Source organism: Scleropages formosus, unplaced genomic scaffold (genome assembly GCF_900964775.1).
Source record: "Scleropages formosus unplaced genomic scaffold, fSclFor1.1, whole genome shotgun sequence".
Lineage (NCBI taxonomy): Eukaryota > Metazoa > Chordata > Actinopteri > Osteoglossiformes > Osteoglossidae > Scleropages > Scleropages formosus.
The window spans coordinates 194,529-215,096 of record NW_021641042.1 but is presented as its reverse complement, the minus strand read 5'-3'; the positions used below and the strand labels follow the sequence as shown (position 1 = coordinate 215,096).

Below are 20,568 nucleotides of genomic sequence, written 5' to 3'. Positions count from 1 at the left end.
AAATGCAAGAGAAGATCAAGGGATGCAATATATTGGCCTGGGATGAATGCTGACATTGAGAAAATGGTCAGTACGTGTGAAATTTGTCTCAAGCATCAGAACAAGCAGGCAAGAGAGCCCTTGGTCACAGTGGACTTACGTAAGTATCCATGGCAGAAGGTGGGTACTGATCTGTTCCATTTCAATGGGAAGGACTACCTTTTGGTAGTGGACTATTTTTCCAGTTACCCTGAGATAGCACTGATGTCCAATTCTTCAAGTGCATGTGTGATACAGCACATGAAATCCGTTTTCTCCAGGCATGGCATTCCGACCGTAGTGATGAGTGACAATGGTCCTTGTTACAGTTCAAGTGAGTTTCAGGACTTTGCTGCTCACTATGATTTCCAGCATGTGACTTCAAGTCCACAGTCTCCTCAGTCCAATGGGAAGGCGGAGAAAGGAGTGCACATTGTGAATTGCTCAAGAAGGCGTCAGAGAGCAAATCAGATCCATATTTAGCTCTTCTGAGTTATTGCGCATCGCCTCTGGAACATGGTGCATCTCCTGCAGAACTCTTGATGGGTCGCAAAATCAGAACAACACTTGCTTACAGAGGTGACATGAAGCAAGATGTAATAAAGGACATCACAAGGAAACAAAAAGCGCTACAAAAGAGACAGAAGACAAACTACGAGAAAAATACCAAAAGTCTGGAACCGTTATCAAAGTATTCAAACCACTGGGACAGGAAAGCTGTTGTGCTGGAAGAAGTGAATCCAAGATCATACATGGTTAGAGCAGAAAATGGACAGGTCTTCAGGAGGAATCGTGGGAGTCTTCTCAAGACACAAGAAACAAGCCAACCATTGGATGATCATCAGAGAGAAGAGGTTCAAGCCTCATCACAGGATCAAGTGCCTTTGAGCACACAGGCTTCCTCGTCCATAGCACTTGGCAATGATCACTCTGCCGGGACGAGTGATCCTCCTGTACTAAGAAGATCACTGCGAACCATAAAGAAACCCGACAGACTCAATTTGTAGATGCCTGTTTTCTGTGGCATTTGTGTATATAGAATATGTATAATTTTGAAATTTCATGGTTTCTGTAACACTTGGCTATCTGTTGTAATATAGTATCTATTATGTCTTTGTTCTGTTTATCTAGGTTTCTACTTTCAAAGGAAAGGGGATGTGGTGATCAGTTGTGTTTTCTGTTATTACCTATAGAGGGCAGAAGTGTTCGGTAAGTACAGGAAGGATACGGAGGCGGCAAGGAAGCGGATTTAGCGGAGATACTGAAAAGTACATGGTTGTGAGAACCCAGCGTGAACATTAAACGAGGCTACGTGCCAGTTAACAATATCATTCTCTGTGTGTTTATTGAGTAAACACAACATGGAGGTTCTCAGATTATGGAACCTCTGCAAAGATCTGCTGCTGCAGTCCTTTGTGTGGGCTTCCTAAGTCTCTTGACTGAGTCTAAGTTAAACCAGTTGGGTGAGATTATATATGACTATGGGGAGAAGAGATTTGGGGTGTTTGAGAAGAAGCATAAAGGTGAGCAGAGTAGGTTAAAGTCAAGAAGGCAGATGGAAATTGAAAGGTTGGTAAAGGAAAGAAGACATCTAAAAAAGCTTTGGAAACGAGCAGATGAGGAAGGTAGAAGTGGTATTAATATCTTGCAGGAAGAATTGAAACGTAGATTGGTGGTGTTGAGGAGAGCGGAAAAGCTTAGATTGAGGAGAAAGAAGAAGGAACAGGCTAGGGTGGCATTCTTTAAGGACCCATTTAAATTTGTGAAGTCCTTGCTTGAGCAAGAGAAGTCTGGGTGTTTAGATGTTCCAAGAAGGGAGTTGGAAAGCTATCTGCGGGGAATGCACACCGATGGTGAAAGTGAGAGGGTTTTTGAGGTACCTGCAGACATTCCTCCACTAGGGGAGATTGTGGTACAAATGGATGTGTGTCCTCCAAGGTTGAAAGAGGTACAAGAGGTGGTACGGCGTGCAAGGGCAGCATCTGCTCCAGGACCCAATGGGGTTCCTTACCGGGTGTACAAAGGTGCCCCAGACGTCTTAAAGTTTTTGTGGAAGCAGATGGTGGTCGTATGGAAAAAAGGTATTATTCCAAAGGAATGGCGGCGAGCAGGAGGAGTGTTTATACCCAAAGAGAAAGATGCGGTAGATATAGGGCAGTTCAGGCCAATATGCCTTCTTAACGTTGAAGGGAAAATATTTTTCACTGTTGTGGCACAGAGGTTATCTGCATATTTGTTGGTCAACAATTTAATTGACACCTCTGTGCAGAAGGCAGGAATTTCGGGTTTTTCAGGTTGTTTAGAGCATTGCAGTATGATTTGGCATCAGATAAAGGAGGCCAAGATGGATGGTAAAGACCTCCATGTGATCTTCTTGGACTTGGCAAATGCCTTTGGCTCAGTGCCGCATGTTTTGTTGTGGAGGGCATTTGATTTCTTTAAAGTTCCAGAGTGTATTACGAGACTGGTTAAGGTGTATTTTGAAGACATTAAGTTTTATTTCTGTACCAAGCAATACACCACATCTTGGCAGCGGCTGGGAATTGGTATAATGGCCGGATGCACAATCTCGCCTTTGGCTTTTACCATGGCTATGGAGGTGTTAATAAGGGCGTCGAGATGGGTGGTTGGGGGTATGAGGCTGAAGGATGGTCCTCACCTTCCACCAATCAGAGCGTATATGGATGATATGACTCTGCTTACTACTACTGTCCCATGTACTCGTCGTTTATTAACGAAGTTGAATGGAAATCTAAAACTGGCCGGATTGAAAATTAAACCTAGTAAGTGTAGGAGTTTGTCGGTAGTTAAAGGAAAGTTATCACGGGAGAATTTCCAGATTGATGGGGAAAAGATTCCGTCAGTGGCTGAAAGGCCAATTAAGAGCTTGGGTCGCTGGTATGATTCCTCATTTAGCGATAAGGAGCAGGTCAAAAGATTAAGGGAGGATGTTGCACTGGCAATTAATAGGATTGATAAATCCTTTTTGCCAGGGAAGCTGAAGGTTTGGTGCCTTCAGTTTGGTTTATTGCCTCGTATTAGATGGCCGCTAACTATATACGAGGTCTGTATGTCAGAGGTTGAAAGGCTGGAAAGGGTTATGAGCAAAGCTATTAGGAGATGGTTGGGGGTTCCTCATTGTTTGAGCAGTGTGGCTCTGTATGGAAATGGGGTTTTGGAACTACCACTGACTAGCCTCGTGGAAGAATTTAAGTGTGCCAAGGTTGGTTTGGAATTAACACTGTCAAACTCAAGAGACCCAGTGGTGAGATCGGTTCCTGTAAGTTTAAAAAAAGGACGTAAGTGGGATCCACGGGAAGCTGTTGCGCAAGCGCAGACAGCGCTTGAGCACAGAGATGTGGTTGGTCAGGTGCAGGTAGGTAGGGCGGGGCTCGGTGCCGGCGATCGAATAAAGCTGTGGAGTAAAGCTAAGTTACCGGAGAGGAGGAAGATGGTGATTGGTTTTATTCGCGAACAGGAAGAGGAGGCAAGGCGGGTAACTGCGACGTCACATGGTGTGCAAGGGCGATGTTTGGCTTGGGAGCATGTGGAGAAGCGGAAGATCAGCTGGCGTGATCTGTGGGCGATGGACGCCGGTCGTATTAAGTTTCTCATCGGAGCCACCTACGATGTTCTCCCTACTCCGCAGAATCTTAATCGCTGGGTAGGTACAGAGCCGACTTGCAGCTTGTGCGGTGGTGTAGCCTCTTTGAGGCACATTCTATCTGCATGTAAGGTTAGTTTATCTCAGGGAAGATATACTTGGAGGCATAATGAAGTGTTAAGATCCTTGGCATGCTTGTTGGAGAACAAGCGGGTTGAAGTTAATTCACTCCCGCAGTATGGAAGAAATAAGCTTATTTCTTTCGTGCGGGAGGGGGAGAGTGTTATAAGTCACGCGCGTGGTCGTGGTGATACGAGTTTTAAATGGGGTGAAGTGCGTGACTGGAAGTTGTTGGCGGACGTGGGAAAACAACTGCAGATGCCGCAGTGCATTGCGATCACGGCGTTGAGACCCGATATTGTGCTGTACTCCGAGGGCGCACGGATAGTGTACTTCATTGAATTAACAATACCTTTCGAAGACTCATTGGAAGATGCCTTTGAGAGGAAGAAATTGAAGTACACTGAGTTGGCTGGTGAGGTGAGGGAGCGAGGCTGGCAGTGCGTTATTAGACCAGTGGAGATCGGTACTAGAGGGTTTGTTGCAAAATCAACCACGTCGCTGCTGTTGGAGTTTGGTTTTAGGGGTCAGTCGTTAAGAGCAGCCATTAAAGGCTTGTCAGAGGTAGCAGAAAGATCTAGTCAGTGGTTGTGGATGAGAAGGCACCAGGGTGCTTGGGGGAAGCACACTTGAGTGGGGAGTACTCACCTAGGTGAACATCAATGGTTTGAGTTTTGTTGTCACCTCCATATGCTGGTATGGTGTATTGGTTGGTTTTTTTTGGTGGGTGGAGTCGCTGGGATGGCACTGTGGGCATGGAGGGGGGTGGGTCTGGGACGCCAGATCTCGCTGTTGAGCCTTCTGGAGGTGTAGTGGGCTCAATTCAATGAAACATCAATGAAGGAAGGTGCCCACTTGACAACCCCAACGAAGTGCACGCGGTGGCTCCCGGCAAGGAGGATGGTGTTTGCCCATGATATTTTTTGTGAAGGGAATTGGTTGGTTTTGGGAGGGATGGTATATTGTGGCATGGTTGGTTTGTCTAGCCCCCTTGGTTTTTGGCACGAGGGGTTGAATATCTTTCCCTGTGTATTATTGTATGTTGCTCTGGATTCCTTGACTTTGTCCTGTTTCAGGACAATGAGTATTGTGTTCTCCATTGTATGATGTTTGCCCATTGGCTCACCTTTGCCTGCTCCTTGAAACATTAAAACCTGGAACCTGGGCTCTGCATTTGTGTCCTCTACATCTCTGTCTCAGAGCCCATGTGACAAGTTGCTCTAGCAAAATTTCTCTGTTGTATGCAGTAAAGGGGTAAATAACTGTAACTTGAACAGTGTAAGTCATGTTGGAGAAAAATAGCAGCTAAATGGAAAAAATGCCAAAAGGATGGAAAACCACTTAATTTGACAACATGAAAACTAAAGTTGCTGAAGTGCTGTACCTTAGACCCCCTGCAGCTACTGTCAGGGGTGATCATAATTTTACAAACTGGAAAAGCACATGAACAGAAACGGTCTTTAATTTTCACTCACAGAGTGTTATAAGTGCTGCTGTTCTCTGGAATATAAATTACTGACAGTGTCTCACATCCAGTGTTTGGTGTCCAGCTGCCCTTCATTGAGTTCTCAGCATGTGGAAAATGGCCTCGAACAGACATTTACTGTAAAAAAGTGAAATTAAATTGCAAAAACAAAAGAATCAACAAACTCCAATCAGAGTAAATTAAAAACAGACGGAAACAGATCATACATGTACTTATCAAAATCCTTTTGAATACATTGAAAATTTGTATCAGTGTGTGTTACATGTATTTGCATAGAGAAGCACTTTGCATGGGCAGCACATGCTTCAATGCTCTGGGACTGTTTATAGTCCTCAAGAGTTGGACACTTCAGGACTGACAGCTGTCCTTCATGGGAGTAAAACTCAAAACAACAATGATGAGTTCTATCAGTGTCTTCATCTTTGCACTTACACTTCTGCTCTGTATCCAAGGTAAGTTTGAAAATAAGATTATTCGGATATGTGTGCAATTATGTATGCATTAAAAATTATGAGATCTTACATTTATTATTAAACTTTTTTTCTTCTTTCAGAATCCAAAGGACAAATAACTGTGACTCAAAGTCCTGCAGTGAAAGCTGTTCTACCAGGACAGACAGTCAGTATGAGCTGTAAAACCAGTACTGCTGTGTACAACAACAACTATTTAAAGTGGTACCTACAGAAACCTGGAGAAGCTCCTAAACTCCTCATCTATCATGCTACTAACCGTCAGTCTGGTATTCCAGATCGATTCAGTGGCAGTGGATCTGGGTCTGACTTCACTCTGACCATCAGTGGAGTCCAGGCTGAAGATGCAGGACATTATTACTGTCAGAGTTTTCACTACCCTAATAGCGTCAGTGTGTTCACACAGTGTTATAGAGCCGTACAAAAACCTCCTCAGTCACACTTTACAGTTACTGCACTGCTGGGCTTGAAGGGGAAGGAAATAATGTCACACAGTCCACAGGCACTGATACAACAGAAGTACTTTATCTGACTGTTTCTAACAAAACTGATGACATGAAAAATTCATAATTTTCCAGCCATATTTCTTAAGAACATCTTTTTACTCCCTTCTAACATGCTTTATCATTATATAAACACACACACACATCGTCTGAACTGCTTGTCATATATGGGGTCGCAGGGAGCCGGAGCCTAACCCGGCAACACAGGGCGTAAAGGACACAACCAGGATGGGGCAGCAGTCCATCACAAGGCACCCCAAACGGGACGTGAACCCCAGACCCACCGGAGGGCAGGACCTGAGCCAACCTACTGTGCCACTGCACCCTCCATTACATAAGTACACAACCCCAGATATACAAATTCAGTCCAAAGTGACGATTCTCTGAGCCTTTCGTGCTCATTTTATACCCAGTATTAATAGTGTCACATTCTGCCACAACATGAAATCCCTCCTGCCCTCTTCCCTCTCCTCTGCTCTTCTAACCTCCTTCCCATCCACTGCACAATTCTCCAGTTGCTCTCCGCATGATGCACCAAACTCTTCCTTTTAACTCTCCTCTATCACCACATAATGAAATTTATTACATGTAAATCTCAACTTCCATGGCTATTAGGAATTATACCCACAGTCCTTGGGATTACTTTTACATTTATTTATTGAGATGGTGCTTTTCTCCAGAACAGCTTATAAGTTTATTTCCTCATTTTTACATCACAACAATTTCTACTTGAACAATTTAGAGTAAGTATTTTGTTCTCAAAGTACTCAAGCCATGAGCAGGATTAAAACCTGCATCCTTTGGATCCATAACCAGCTCTTCTCTTCACATAGCTGGAACGATCCAGAGCATTTTTCTTGTAATAAGTGTCATGGCTGATGTACACATGATCTCCAAGTGATCACCTGAGGTCCTGCTCTAGTTCAGATGATAAAATACAACACATCTGTGTTACATCACTGGAGATTCAAACATGCAACCTTTGGGTAAAAAGCAACAGGTCTTCAAGTCAAGTTCAAGTTGCTTTTTATTCTTTTTCCTCTATACAGTTTGCGTATAGTGGAACAAAGTGTCCTTTCTTCGGAGACCATGATGCAACTCAGAACATAGCACAAGACAATAAAGAAATATACAAGACAGGACGTGTTGTAACAATCTGGCTAATGAGTTAGCCCAGATCCTCACGTGGATTCCAGAAAGGTGTATAATTATATAAACCCAGACAGACACGGAAAAAAGGAAGCCCTTCTTTTTAATATCTTGTAGGCAACTATGGATGACATATTTCACATAGCTGTCTTTACGATAAAATAAACAACATTAAAGTAAACTCCAAAACGTGCGAGGCACAAAATGTGTACACGACCAAGTATATCAGCCTGCGCGCGCGCGGGAGAGAGGACCGAGGGGAGGAGCAACCCCTTAGTCTCCACCATAATACATCATCATTACAGTGTGTATGGCTGCGAGCTGTAGGCAGTTGGGGTGTAGTGTAGTGCTGAGTCAATTGTTTGACGGAATCAGGTGAGTGGTGGGAAGCAGCTGGGTGTTCAGTCTTATCACTACACTACCAATCACCCAGTGGTGTTTTTTTGTTTAACCTGGAGGAACACAAAACAATGGCCTTGAAGTGTAATTCCCTCATTTCCATAACCATAAATGTCTTTTCATGTTTAATTTCCTCTGTCATATATTGCTGGGGGGTGCAGTGGGTTGAACCAGGTCCTACTCCCTGGTGGGGCTGGGGTTTGAGTCCTGCTTGGGGTGTCTTGCGGCGGACTGGCATCCCATTCTGGGTGTGTCTCCTCCCCCTCCAGCCTTACGCCCTGTGTTACCACGTTAGGCTCTCTCTCCCCGCGACCCTGTATGGAAAAAGCGGTTCAGGCAGTATATTACCAGTATATGTCATACACTCACCATCTGAAACCACTTTTCCCATATGGGGTCGCAGGGAGAACAGGGAGGACAACCTTTCTCTCTCCAGCAAACGTGGAGCGATGATGCTGGCGAGTCCTGGCGACTCTCTCTGTGGTCCGGAGGCCCGCTAGCTGTTCGACTCGCATAGCTTATGGGAACAACGGAGTGAAAACGAACCCGGTTTTAACTCGCCCGGTCTTCTCAGAAAAAAAAAACTCCCTTTTTACTCACACAATTTTCCAACCTCTTCTCTCTACTCCTTCCTCTTCCCCCGGAACTTCCCCCCCACAAAGGTTGCGCGCATTTTCCCAACCAGCACCAAATGACATTTTTCCTGCCAGTAAGCACCAAAAAAAAAAAAAACTTACAATATAGGGACAAAAAAACATCACATTACAAAACCATAACCTTCTGAATATTTATACAACTATTTTACACCCATAACTTTACACACCAAATACACAAACATGAGAACAGATTACATGGGGGCTACACAGTAAGTAAGAAAAAAGGACAGCTGGTAGTGCAGTGATTAGAAGTGCTGTCTTTAGACCCAAAGGTTGCAGGTTTGAATCTCATCTCCAGCTGTAGTACCCTTGTGGAAGCTGCTTACCCTGAATTGTGTCGTTGACCCATGAGCAACACCTGGTGCCACTTAGGAAGCTGCCAATAAAAGGCAGCCGTGGAGGTTCTCAGATTATGGAACCTCTGCAAAGATCTGCTGCTGTAGTCCTTTGTCTGGGCTTTTGAAGTCTCTTGTTTCTCTGGATTCCTTGACTTTGTCCTGTTTCAGGACAATGAGTATTGTGTTCTCCATTGTATGATGTTTGCCCATTGGCTCACCTTTGCCTGCTCCTTGAAACATTAAAACCTGGAACCTGGGCTCTGCATTTATGTCCTCTGCATCTCTGTCTCAGAGCCCATGTGACAAGTTGCTCTAGCAAAACTTCTTTGTTGTATACAGTAAAGGTGATCATGATTTTACAAACTGGAAAAGCACATGAACAGAAACAGTCATTAACTGTCACTCAAAGAGTGTTATAAGTGCTGCTGTTCTCTGGAATATAAATTACTGACAGTGTCTCACATCCAGTGTTTGGTGTCCAGCTGCCCTTCGCTGAGCTCTCAGCATGTGGAAAATGGCCTCGAAAATTTCTGCGGAACTCATTCAGGATTTGTGTTTCTTTGTGGTTGCGCTACCATTGTGTAACTGCTTGTATCAATAATGTGAGCAGAAATGTATATAAACTCACATGACAGAGCGATGAAATACAGGAATCACAGGAAATGGTTCTTGTTGAAATGAATATTTTTACTGCAGGTGCAGGATTTACAAACAGACCTTGTGGCTCCATACATGCAGCTCCCTCTCAGTCCTTCTCCCTGCCCCTGTGCTGCACAAAGCAGCTCATCTGGACATTTGAGTGGCCTCTCTGCTGTCAGTCCACCATAGGAATCGAGTACCTTGACATGTTCATCTCACACCTTATTACTACTCATCATTAGGAGGACAGATTATATTTTATGATTTTACATTTGCGTTTAGCTGATGCTTTTCTCAAAAGCAACTATGTAATGCTCCTTGAAATTATTTATACAGCTGGGACTTTTTTGCTTACTGTTAGAAATTTGGTATTTTTATACATAAATCTGTGACAGTGTATAATGTGCAGTGACAATGTGAACAGCAGAAAAGTCAGTCAATCTACAGTTTTTTTTTTCCGAACAGACATTTACTGTAAAAAAGTGAAATTAAATTGCAAAAACAAAAGAATCAAAAAACTCCATACAATTAATCAGAGTAAATTAAAAACAGACGGAAACAGATCATACATGGACTTATAAAAACGTTTTTGAACCCACTGAAAATGTCTAACAGCATGCGTTTGATGTATTTGCATAGAGAAGCACTTTGCATGGGCAGCACATGCTTCAGTGCTCTGGGACTCTTTATAGTCCTCAGAGTTGGACACTTCATGACTGACAGCTGTCCTTCATGGGAGTAAAACTCAAAACAACAACGATGAGTTCTATCAGTGTCTTTATCTTTGCACTTACGCTTCTGTTCTGCATCCAAGGTAAGTTTTAAATCAAAATTATTCCAATATGTGTGCAATTCTGTATGCATTAAATATCATTGTTATTAACTAAATTTTTTAAAAATAATTATGAGGTCATAGATTCATTATTAAACTTTCTTTTTCCTTTCAGAATCCAAAGGACAAATAACTGTGACTCAGAGTCCTGCAGTGAAAGCTGTTCTACCAGGACAGACAGTCAGCATGAGCTGTAAAACCAGTACTGCTGTGTATAACAACAACCAGTTATACTGGTACCTACAGAAACCTGGAGAAGCTCCTAAACTCCTCATCTATGAGGCTTCTAACCGTCAGTCTGGGATTCCAGATCGATTCAGTGGCAGTGGATCTGGGTCTGACTTCACTCTGACCATCAGTGGAGTCCAGGCTGAAGATGCAGGACATTATTACTGTCAGAGTTTACATGAAATAAGTAGCAGCGATGTGTTCACACAGTGTTATAGAGCCGTACAAAAACCTCCTCAGTCACACTGTATAGTTACTGCACTGCTGGGCTTGAAGAGGAAGGAAATAAACTCACAGTTTGCAGACAGTTATCCAGCCAAAGTGCTTTATTTGAATGTTAATTACAAAATTGATGACATATTTCAGAACCGCCTGTCCCATACAGGGTCACGGGGAACCGGAGCCCAACCCGGCAACACAGGGCGTAAGGCCGGAGGGGGAGGGGACACACCCAGGACGGGACGTGATGACATATTTCTCAAAAAAATTTCTTTCACTCTATTGTAATATGTTTCAGTCATAAGCCTCTGTCAATCCACCATAGGAACCAAGTACCCTGACATGTTCATCTCACACCTCATTACTACTTATTTTTATGTGGACAGATTATATTTTTGATGCCGTTTTCAGCCCCATTCACTAGTTAATGTTGTAATATTGTAATATTGATCCCCAGTTCCAGAAATATTGGGACAGTTTGGAAAATGCCAATGAAAACAAAGAGAAGTGATTTGTAAATTTATTTTGAATCATATTCAAACAAAAACAGTATGAATACAAGGTATCTCATGTTTTTTATTAATCAGTTGCATTTTTTCTTGAAGAAAAACATTTTTTTCTGAAATTGATTCCTGCAACACATTCCAGAAAAGTTGGGACAGGGGGAGTTTAGGACTAATAATGATGTGACAAGTTGAAATGACAAGGTGATGTGAAACAGGTGATGTTAAAGAGGTGCAGTAACTGTGATAGAGTCTATAAGGAGCCTCCACAAAAAGCAGAGTCCTTCGAGAGCAACGATGGGTGGAGGTTTGCCAGTTTGGGAAAAAGATGTGTCTGTGAATAATCCTTTTCAGATCCATTTTAACCGGAACAATTTACAGTAAACTAACTGGGGATTTAAGTCTTCTGGATTAGACCGTGTCGTGTGGGACACTGGTTCCAGCATTTCGCTTCCCCTGTTGGAAGCATCTTTAGGGAGCTGCCACATCTCGTAAAGGCTAGATGTGAACTGGAGTGTTTCACGAGGGTGGGTGTATTTATGGGCGGGATCAGGGTCGGAGGTCGTAGCGGGTGGTCCTGATAGGTGGTGCCCCTGCTGTGTTTTCCACTTGTCTCACGAGATGTAGATCTCCAGTCAGTTGACACCAGTCGCGGAAGCCTACGGGTTTTGGTAATTTACTGTAAGTATTTTGTTCCGAAAGTACTAAAGCCATGAGCAGGATTAAAACCTGCATCCATTGGATCCAAAACCAGCTCTTCTATTCACTTAGCTGGAACGATCCAGAGCATTTTTCTTGTAATAAGTGTCATGGTTGATGTACACATCACCTCCAAGTGATCACCTGAGGTCCTGCTCTAGTTCAGCAGACAAAATGCAACACACCTGTGTTACATCACTGGTCATTATAGCAGCGATACGAAGCCACAAAGGCTGCAGAATCTCACGACATTACAGTTTATTAGGGTGTAAACCAGAACTCAGCTCTTACCACACCCACCGCGACGACCCTGTCCTTGTCTGTGTCCCTATTTGTGTCTTATTCTCCAAAGATCCATCCTGTCTCTTCCCTTTCCTGGGTGTTCACCTTTTCTGACCGCAGTCCAGTGTGTCTTTGCTCCATCTTACATCTGCAATTCATTGCAATCATTGGAAGGAAATAAAGGAACACGTAATATGTATAGAAGTATGAAGGAATTAATATATAAATTGTAATCGTCATTAAACTTCATTTTCTGGATTCTTTGTCCAAGGTCATTTGTCCATTTGAATAAGAGACTTTACAATGAGCTGAATATTAAAATTGCTCCTCACCCTAAGACTTACGTAGTATTTATTTGTTCATCTGACACTTTTCTCCAAAAAAACTTACAATCATTCACCCATTTATACAGTTAGGTTGTATTACTAGAGCAGTTTAGAGTAAGTTTTTTTAAGGGTATAAAAGCTGAAAGGGAGATTCAAACCTGCAACCTTCAGGTCAAAAAGCAACATGTCTACTACCCTACCAGCCACCCGGAGGGGTGGTCTTGAAGTGTAATTCCATTTCTATAACCATCAGTGTATTTTCGTATTTAATTTCTTCTCTCATATAATACCAATATATTACCTGTACAATTGTGAAATAATAAAATAAATTAGAAAATAAATCTATTGGAGATATATATATATATATATATATATATATATAAAATTGTCATGTCCACACCCACACCAGACACCAATGAAGCACCTGATGACAATCATAGCACTCGACTTTAAAAGACCCTCCGCAGGCTCTTTGGACTTGAGGAATCACATTGAGATAACTGCCCCCCTTTGTGCTGATGTTGCAGTCTCCTTGGATCCTGGTCCCTGTTCTTCATTTCCTGGCCTTTGACCTTCGCCTCGCCCCCGAGTTTGTCTACAGATTTTCGCTCCCACTCTGACCACCAGTTGACCGAATCCTCGCCCGTCCCAGACAACGAGAACTCGCTTGACTTCTCGGTTCCTGACAAACAATGCTGCACGTGGGTCCAGCCTTCCCTGCGGCCTCAGTTCCACTTGACAATAACAAATGTGTTTATTTTGATTTCTGTATGATGTCTGTTACTGTGATGGTCAGTGTCACAATTTAATGGTGACTCCACAAGAATGGATACGGGGTGACAAATGCACATCATTTTAATATAATATATACAATGATATAAAATTTATAAAGGAATGATGAAAATACACAAAGTGTAAAATCCAAAGTCTAAAATCTGCATTTTGTACTGAAAACTGTCTCAAATTCGTGGCTGTTTCCTGCAATAAGCAGAACAAACTGTTCCTTTGCAATTGAAAACCACCACAGGAGCCAGCAACTTTACACACACACACACTTTCGGAACCGCTTGTCCCATACGGGGTCGCGGGGAACCGGAGCCTACCCGGTAACACAGGGCATAAGGCCGGAAGGGGAGGGGACACACCCAGGATGGGACACCAGTCCGTCGCAAGGCACCCCAAGCGGGACTCGAACCCCAGACCCACCGGAGAGTAGGACTGTGGTCTGCGCCACCGCACCCCCCGCTCCGACACAACAGTTAAAAAAAAAAGAATAAGTAATAAAATATAAAAATGTATATAAAATCTGTATGCATATATGACAAAAAAGCAAAATATATAAATATCTATAAACAGATGTACAACATAAAAATTTGTGCAGCATAAGATGCAGTGCAATGTGATGTGCACCAATGCAATGTAATGTGCAAGATGACGCAGGTAGTTCAGTTAGAGTTTGTATATATGAAATGAAATAGCAGAGGTGGAGTGGTTCCTGGAGGTGACTGGTTTTTTAGTCCTTGGTGTTGTATTGGTTGAGGGCCTGAACCGCCTGAGGGAAGAAGTTCCTTTTCCTCCTCTCTGTATTGGCCTTTAGGGAGCAGAAGCACTTCCCTGACTGCAGGAGAGAGAAGAGTCCGTTGCTCAGATGGCTGAGGTCTTCCACTATTTTCCTGACCTTGTTCCAGTACCACTTGCTGTAGATGGACTGCAGGTCAGGGAGCTCCATTCGGATGGTACGTTCAGCTGACAGCACCACCCTCTGTAGAGCCCGTCTGTCCTGCTGGCTGCTGTTCCCAAACCAGGCTGTGATGCTTCTTCTCATGATGCTCTCAGTGGTGCAGGTGTTAAAGTTTCTCAGCACTATAGAGGGCAGTCTGAAGTCTCTCAGGCATCTAAGGTGATTGATAGAGATGCTGCCAGGCCTTCTTCACCAGGGTGTTAACATGACAGGACCATGACAAGTCCTGTATGACATGAACAGCCAGGTACTGGAAACTGTCCACTCTCTCCACTGGAGTCATTTCTCTTACTTTAACTTTATCTTTGTTTATTTTTTTTCAATTATTATTTATTTTTCTCATATTTTATCTTGGGGGGGCGTGGTGGCGCAGTGGGTTGGACTGGGTCCTGCTCTCCAGTGGGTCTGGGGTTCAAGTCCCACTTGGGGTGCCTTGCAATGGACTGGCGTCCCGTCCTGGGTGTATCCCCTCCCCTTCTGGCCTTACGCCCTGTGTTGCGGGGTCATGCTCCGGCTCCCCGCAACCCTGTCTGGGACAAGCTTTTCAGAAAATATGTGTGTGTATTTTTTATCTTTTTAGTCTAGTAGTTAGTTATTGTGAACTGTAGTGTAGTAGGAACACATACACACACACACACACACACACACACACACATACACACACACACACACACACCCACACACACACACACACACACACACACCTGCCTCAGCGCAGGGTCTTTCAGGCAGTGAAACCGCACCAAGAACCGTTGGGCTGAAACTGACATTTGCATGGGCAGGACGCTTCTGCTGCTCCCAGAATAGAGCAGGCAAATGTGCCCCCGTCCCCAGGGGGCTGCTGTGAGGTGGGGGCTTACGGTAAATCAAGAGACACCAGAAAGAATCATCTGACCCTTTACATGGAGTTTGAGTCAACTTGTACTTCCATTTCTGTGTGTGTCTGTGCAGCACAGAGCATGATGTAGTTCACGTAAAACTCTTTGTCTTTCTTCAGCTCACAGTTGTTACAGTAGTTAGAGCAGGAAGGGACAATCAGTGCAGTATTTTCCTTTCCGCTCATAGAACAGAAACACTAAACGTAGGTTATGCAGCACTTGTCTGAACACTTTTTTGAAGAGTTAAAGAGACGCTCAAGACCAAACGTTCAAGAAACCATTATGTTTTCATGATCTTTTCACATGTGTGTGAGTCCCCATGATTTAGGGATTCTCCTCCTTCCCTGTCAGTGTGGGGTCACAGGGAGCTTCTGTCTCTCACACTGAACACACACTTATTGCAACTAGTTTTATTGTTTGTGTAAAGGAAACACAAATAGAAACTGGCTGTAAATGTATGTAAGAATCTGCAGAATATTATTGTAGATGATAAACAGAATTTATTATGACAATGGGGGGGTGCGGTGGCGTAGTGGGTTGGACCGCAGTCCTACTCTCCGGTGGGTCTGGGGTTCGAGTCCCGCTTGGGGTACCTTGCGGCGGACTGGCGTCCCGTCCTGGGTGCGTCCCCTTCCCCCTCTGGCCTTACGCCCTGTGTTGCCGGGTAGGCTCCGGTTCCCCGTGACCCCGTAAGGGACAAGCGGTTCTGAAAATGTGTGTGTGTGTGTGTAAATGTATGTAAAAATCTGCAGAATATTATTGTAGATGATAAACAGAATTTATTATGACAATGGGGGGGTGCGGTGGCGTAGTGGGTTGGACCACAGTCCTGCTGTCCGGTGGGTCTGGGGTTCGAGTCCCACTTGGGGTACCTTGCGACAGACTGGCATCCCGTCCTGGGTGTGTCCCCTCCCCCTCCGGCCTTACGCCTTGTGTTGCCAGGTAGGCTCCGGTTCCCTGTGACCCCATATGGGACAAGCAGCTCTGAAGGTGTGCGTGCGTGTGTATTATGACAATGGCAGTCGTGTGTGTGTGTGTGTCATTATGGTAACAGGCAAACTGTTTCTGTTTGATATACATCATCCGTTAAATAATGAAACATTTTCCTTCAAGGAAGACAAACAGTATTAAATGACAAAATTATTTGTATTTCGCTTCCATTTTTTTAAATATAAATTTTCATTGAATTAATACATTTCCTTGTACTTTCTATGCCTTCTTTGCGAACAGGACTGTGCTCATCATTTGAAATGAACACTTATATTACAGTTCATGTGACACAATATGTATTAATAAGGGAAACAACAACTGCGTATTTGATTCAATAAACGTTTATTATTCTCAGCTGCATTTCAGACGTCACTCAAGCACAAGATCACACAGTGTAACACACCAATAATCTAATACAGAACAGGAGCAGAGGACACACTGGATAATACTGAGAAGCTCAAGGTAAAGGGTCTCACATATATAGTGGAGCAAAGCACATTATTAACCTCTATGTTACTAGTTACGAAAACAGTAAGAGTGGAGTAGAGCACAGAGTAAAAACACAGTAATGAGACGCCCATCTACACGGGGCAGTCGGCTCTCTTCATCGTCTCCAGAACTGGAGTCTGGGAGCCCTGAGTGGCCTTGCAGACCACCGTGCCCGCCTTCGTCCACTCGTCCGCAGGGAGGGTCAGCGTGCTGCTCCAGCTGTACTTGCCGTCCTTGTCCAGGAGTCCGCGGCTCGCGTCCCCAGGCTTGGTCCTGCCGTCCACCGTCCACTCCAGCTTCCAGTCGGAGGGGAAGCCCTTGTTGGCCAGACACGTCAGCGTGGCCTTGTTCTTACCGGACACCTCTTGACTGGACGGGGGCAGGACCGTGAGGACGGGGGCAGCGTTGCCTAGGAGACGGCAGAGGTCAGAGGTCAGAGAGAGGGCAGCGAGTGGACGGAACACCTTTAACAGCGGACATCGCATTGTGTCTCATCACCTGTACGTAGCGGAGGAGGAAAAGAGCTGTTAGTTAACGCTCAAAGGAGGAATGGATAGGCAGTTTATGAATGTAGCCCACAGTATGTATGAGGTGTATCAAAATGTGCCATTAATACAAGAGAACAGATCCTTATTCCTTTAGAGGTCATTTTTACCTCCGCAGCTCAGTATTACAAACCATAATGTGTCACTTTTCCACCCTTCTGGACATGTTCATACAGCCCTTCCGTACACTGCTTTTCTTCATTTTATAACACACTGATTGAAAGTGTATCAGTGATGGACTGAATTCAGTTCAAAGTCAAGACAACTGGATACATATTGAATTAATGACCAAACTGGCAAAGCGCATCAATTATTTATCACATTGTTTGTATTATTTTCATCTTAATTATTACTGACAGCTGAAAAATAAACATTAATTCGAGGAACAAATAATGAATTTATAAAACAGTGAAAAGCAGAAGAAACATTTTTTTACAGGTTTAAATGTAAATCAGAAAATCCGTAGCGAACAAACAGTAAAAGAGACTTTTATCGCATATTATCGTTATTTATCGCATTTATTATTATGTATTTATCGTTGTTTTCTGTGTTGCTGTCAATATTTCGAACATCATTTGAAACTGTTGTAACCAAACCAAGGTACAGTGTAACGACTTTGAAAAGAGCTGGAAACACTCTGTTGAAACATTTTTACAGGTTTAAATATAAATCAGAAAATCCGTGAACAGAGTAAAGACGCTTATCGCCATATTAATTATCGTTATTTATCGCATTGATTTTTATTTATCGTTGTTATCTATGAGTTGTCAACATTTTGCTACATCAACGATTTGAAGCTCTTTTTCCAAACGTTAAGTGTAACGACTTGACTGAAAGAGCTGAAAATACACGTGAGACACTCAGCTTAAGAATATGTACTAAGGGAATAAAACGAGTTACATTCATTACTTTACAGTGTTCAGGATATAATGCAGAAAAAGTTTCTTACTTCCAACTTCCAGCCTGGTTCCTCCGCCGAAAGTGACCCACAGTGATTCAGACCCAATTTGTGCTCGTACAAAAACCTCCAGCGCCCAGTGTACCGTCAATATACCGTATTTACCGGCATTTCATGGTAAATACTAATTTAGTCTCATGTCTGGTGTCTTCAAGACAAGAATCACAGCGGTGTGTCCATGACTGATGTGAAAAGGAGCTTTTAAGTTTTATAATAAAATGCACCGCACCGTCAGATCCCCTGCTCTTGTCTTTTCTACTGACAAGTTTATTTTTAGTTTTCTGACGAAATGAAGCGAAAAAGACAAACAAGAAAAAAAAAAAAAGGAACATATTTTCCGAATGAGGAAAAGTTTACACAAATAATTAAAACCCTGAGCAAAATGTTTCTCAGAAAACATCTGGTAGGAGCACATTAGAGAATGAATATGAAGTATAAATATGACAATACAGTGAAACAGAGAACAAAGGAAAAACACATAAAAAGTATCTGTGCAGAGCTTTGATGTCGATGGTATTGAGTTAAAAGATGAAATACTTACTGCCAACTTCCAGTTTGGTGCCGCTACCAAAAGTCCTCCACAGTGAGTGAAAGTCATTGAGGGGCTGGACAAAAAGTCCTGTGAGACACCAGTGTGTCTCTCACTGCTCACCGTGGATTATTGTCATGATGACACACAGCACCACTGAACACACCTTTTCAACACAGATTCCACTATTGCATATTTTAATCAGTTATATTGAATTTTTCTCTTATTTTCTGTGTTTATTCCATCTTTCATTATGTAAAACTGAGAAGCTGAATGTTAAATACCAGCAATAACTTTTGAGTCGTCAATATCAGACTATGCAGCAAAACAAGACCCTCTCAAACCAATGGTCTCTAAACTCATATCATGTCCATGTCACGACCCCAAGGGCGAAATCCCTGATGTCCAGCATCAATCTAACTGCATCAACACACCTGGCCTTAGCTGGCCTCAGTTGACCTCAGTTGACCTCAGTTGGCCTCAGTTGACCTCAGTTGACCTTAGTTGACCAGCTGAACAGCTCCCAGTCCTATAAAAAGGCTGAAGTCATGTCACTGGTTTGTGGCTTATTGATCAGCATTTTACTACTTTCCTGTGGCTTCCCTCATGATATTTGTTTACCAAGCTGTTTCCCAACTTCTGTTCCACTGTGTTTCTGCTCCAGTCCTTTGTGATTCTCTCCACATCTCGTGTTCCATCTCCGTCGAAATCCAGTCTCAGTGTATTTGTGTTGTACACCAACAACTATTTAATTTACTGTAAGAAGAGCCTGTGTGTCTCTTTCTTCTGTATTCATTGTGTTACCATTGCACTTAATTTCTCTACACTTGTGTATAGACGTTGCTGCTGAGATAATCGCACCTGCGTCTGTGTCCATTTCACGTCCAGATGTTGCGGGGCCCAGTTTTGAATTTCTAATTTTGTTAATGACCTCAAGATTTCAGAAGATAAATCAAATTTATTTTCAGTATTGATGGACACTGTATGCAGTTCTACAGTTTTAACTCTCTTATTCAGTCCATTTATAACTACCTACAATACCTGTAACTGAGAGTACATGGTACTGACTGCAATTCACTGCGATTGAGACATGTTACCAGATGATGGAGCTGTGGCACATTGATCAAAAGTGGGACATTAGAGGAGGTTCTAGGATGTAACTTGTGTCATGCTTGCAGGCAGGAACAAAGGCAACGTACCCAATTGCAGGTGCACCGCTTATTGCAAAGCGTGGGCAGACAAGGGGCAGGTGAAATAACAAAATCAAAGGACAGGCACCAAGTTAACGTGGAGCAACCGTCGTTCGGAGGAAAATCCAAAGTCGTGGTCCAGAAACAAAGCTGTGGGTCGGGATATCAGGGAGACGTAGGCACAGGGTAAGGAGACACGGAAACAAGGACACCGGGGAACTCGCAGGAATGAAAGGAATACAAGAGTAATAACTTTAAATTTACATTTATTCATTTAGCAGACACTTTCCTCCAAAGCGGCGTACATCTCGGCGAAAATACAATTTGTGCATTACATTAGGAGAAAGAGAGACAGAGTAGCAGACATGTGATTCTTAAGGAAACTTAGTTTGTTTCTTTCCAGTTTATGTTCTGATGTTCATTGCACAAGTATGTGCACAAAACTCAGCACAGAATAATCCTGATCACCTCCCTACAATTTTTTTTTTAAAGGTACACAAATGTTTATGTACAATACAAAATAGGAGTAGAGGTTGTGTAAAGGCTTATCTGGGAATTATCATAAAGTTATGGTGCATGAACATTTACACCACACATGAGCATTTGAAATCATGGGCGAAGTGAGTTCGGAAGAGGTGAGTTTTTAGACCCTTCTTAAATGTGGACAGAGATTCAGCAGTTTTGAGTGATGGGGGAGGTCATTCCACTCCAACGGAGCCAGAACTGAGAACTTCCATGCTTCATCTTTCATGTGCAGGACCACCAAGCGGGTCAAAG

At 43.2% G+C, this 20,568-nt stretch overlaps 1 gene segment (V, D, J or C); it reads right to left on the bottom strand.

The window, feature by feature from the left end:
• Positions 1 to 16,405: 16,405 nt before the first annotated feature.
• LOC114909748 (Ig lambda chain C region-like) lies at positions 16,406 to 18,647 on the bottom strand (the record flags this gene model as incomplete). The annotated part of the segment is given in 2 exon segments: positions 16,406 to 16,978; positions 18,614 to 18,647. Coding segments are annotated over 2 exon segments (351 nt in total), but the record flags the coding sequence as incomplete, so codon positions are not given.
• Between the last annotated feature and the right edge of the window lie 1,921 nt (positions 18,648 to 20,568).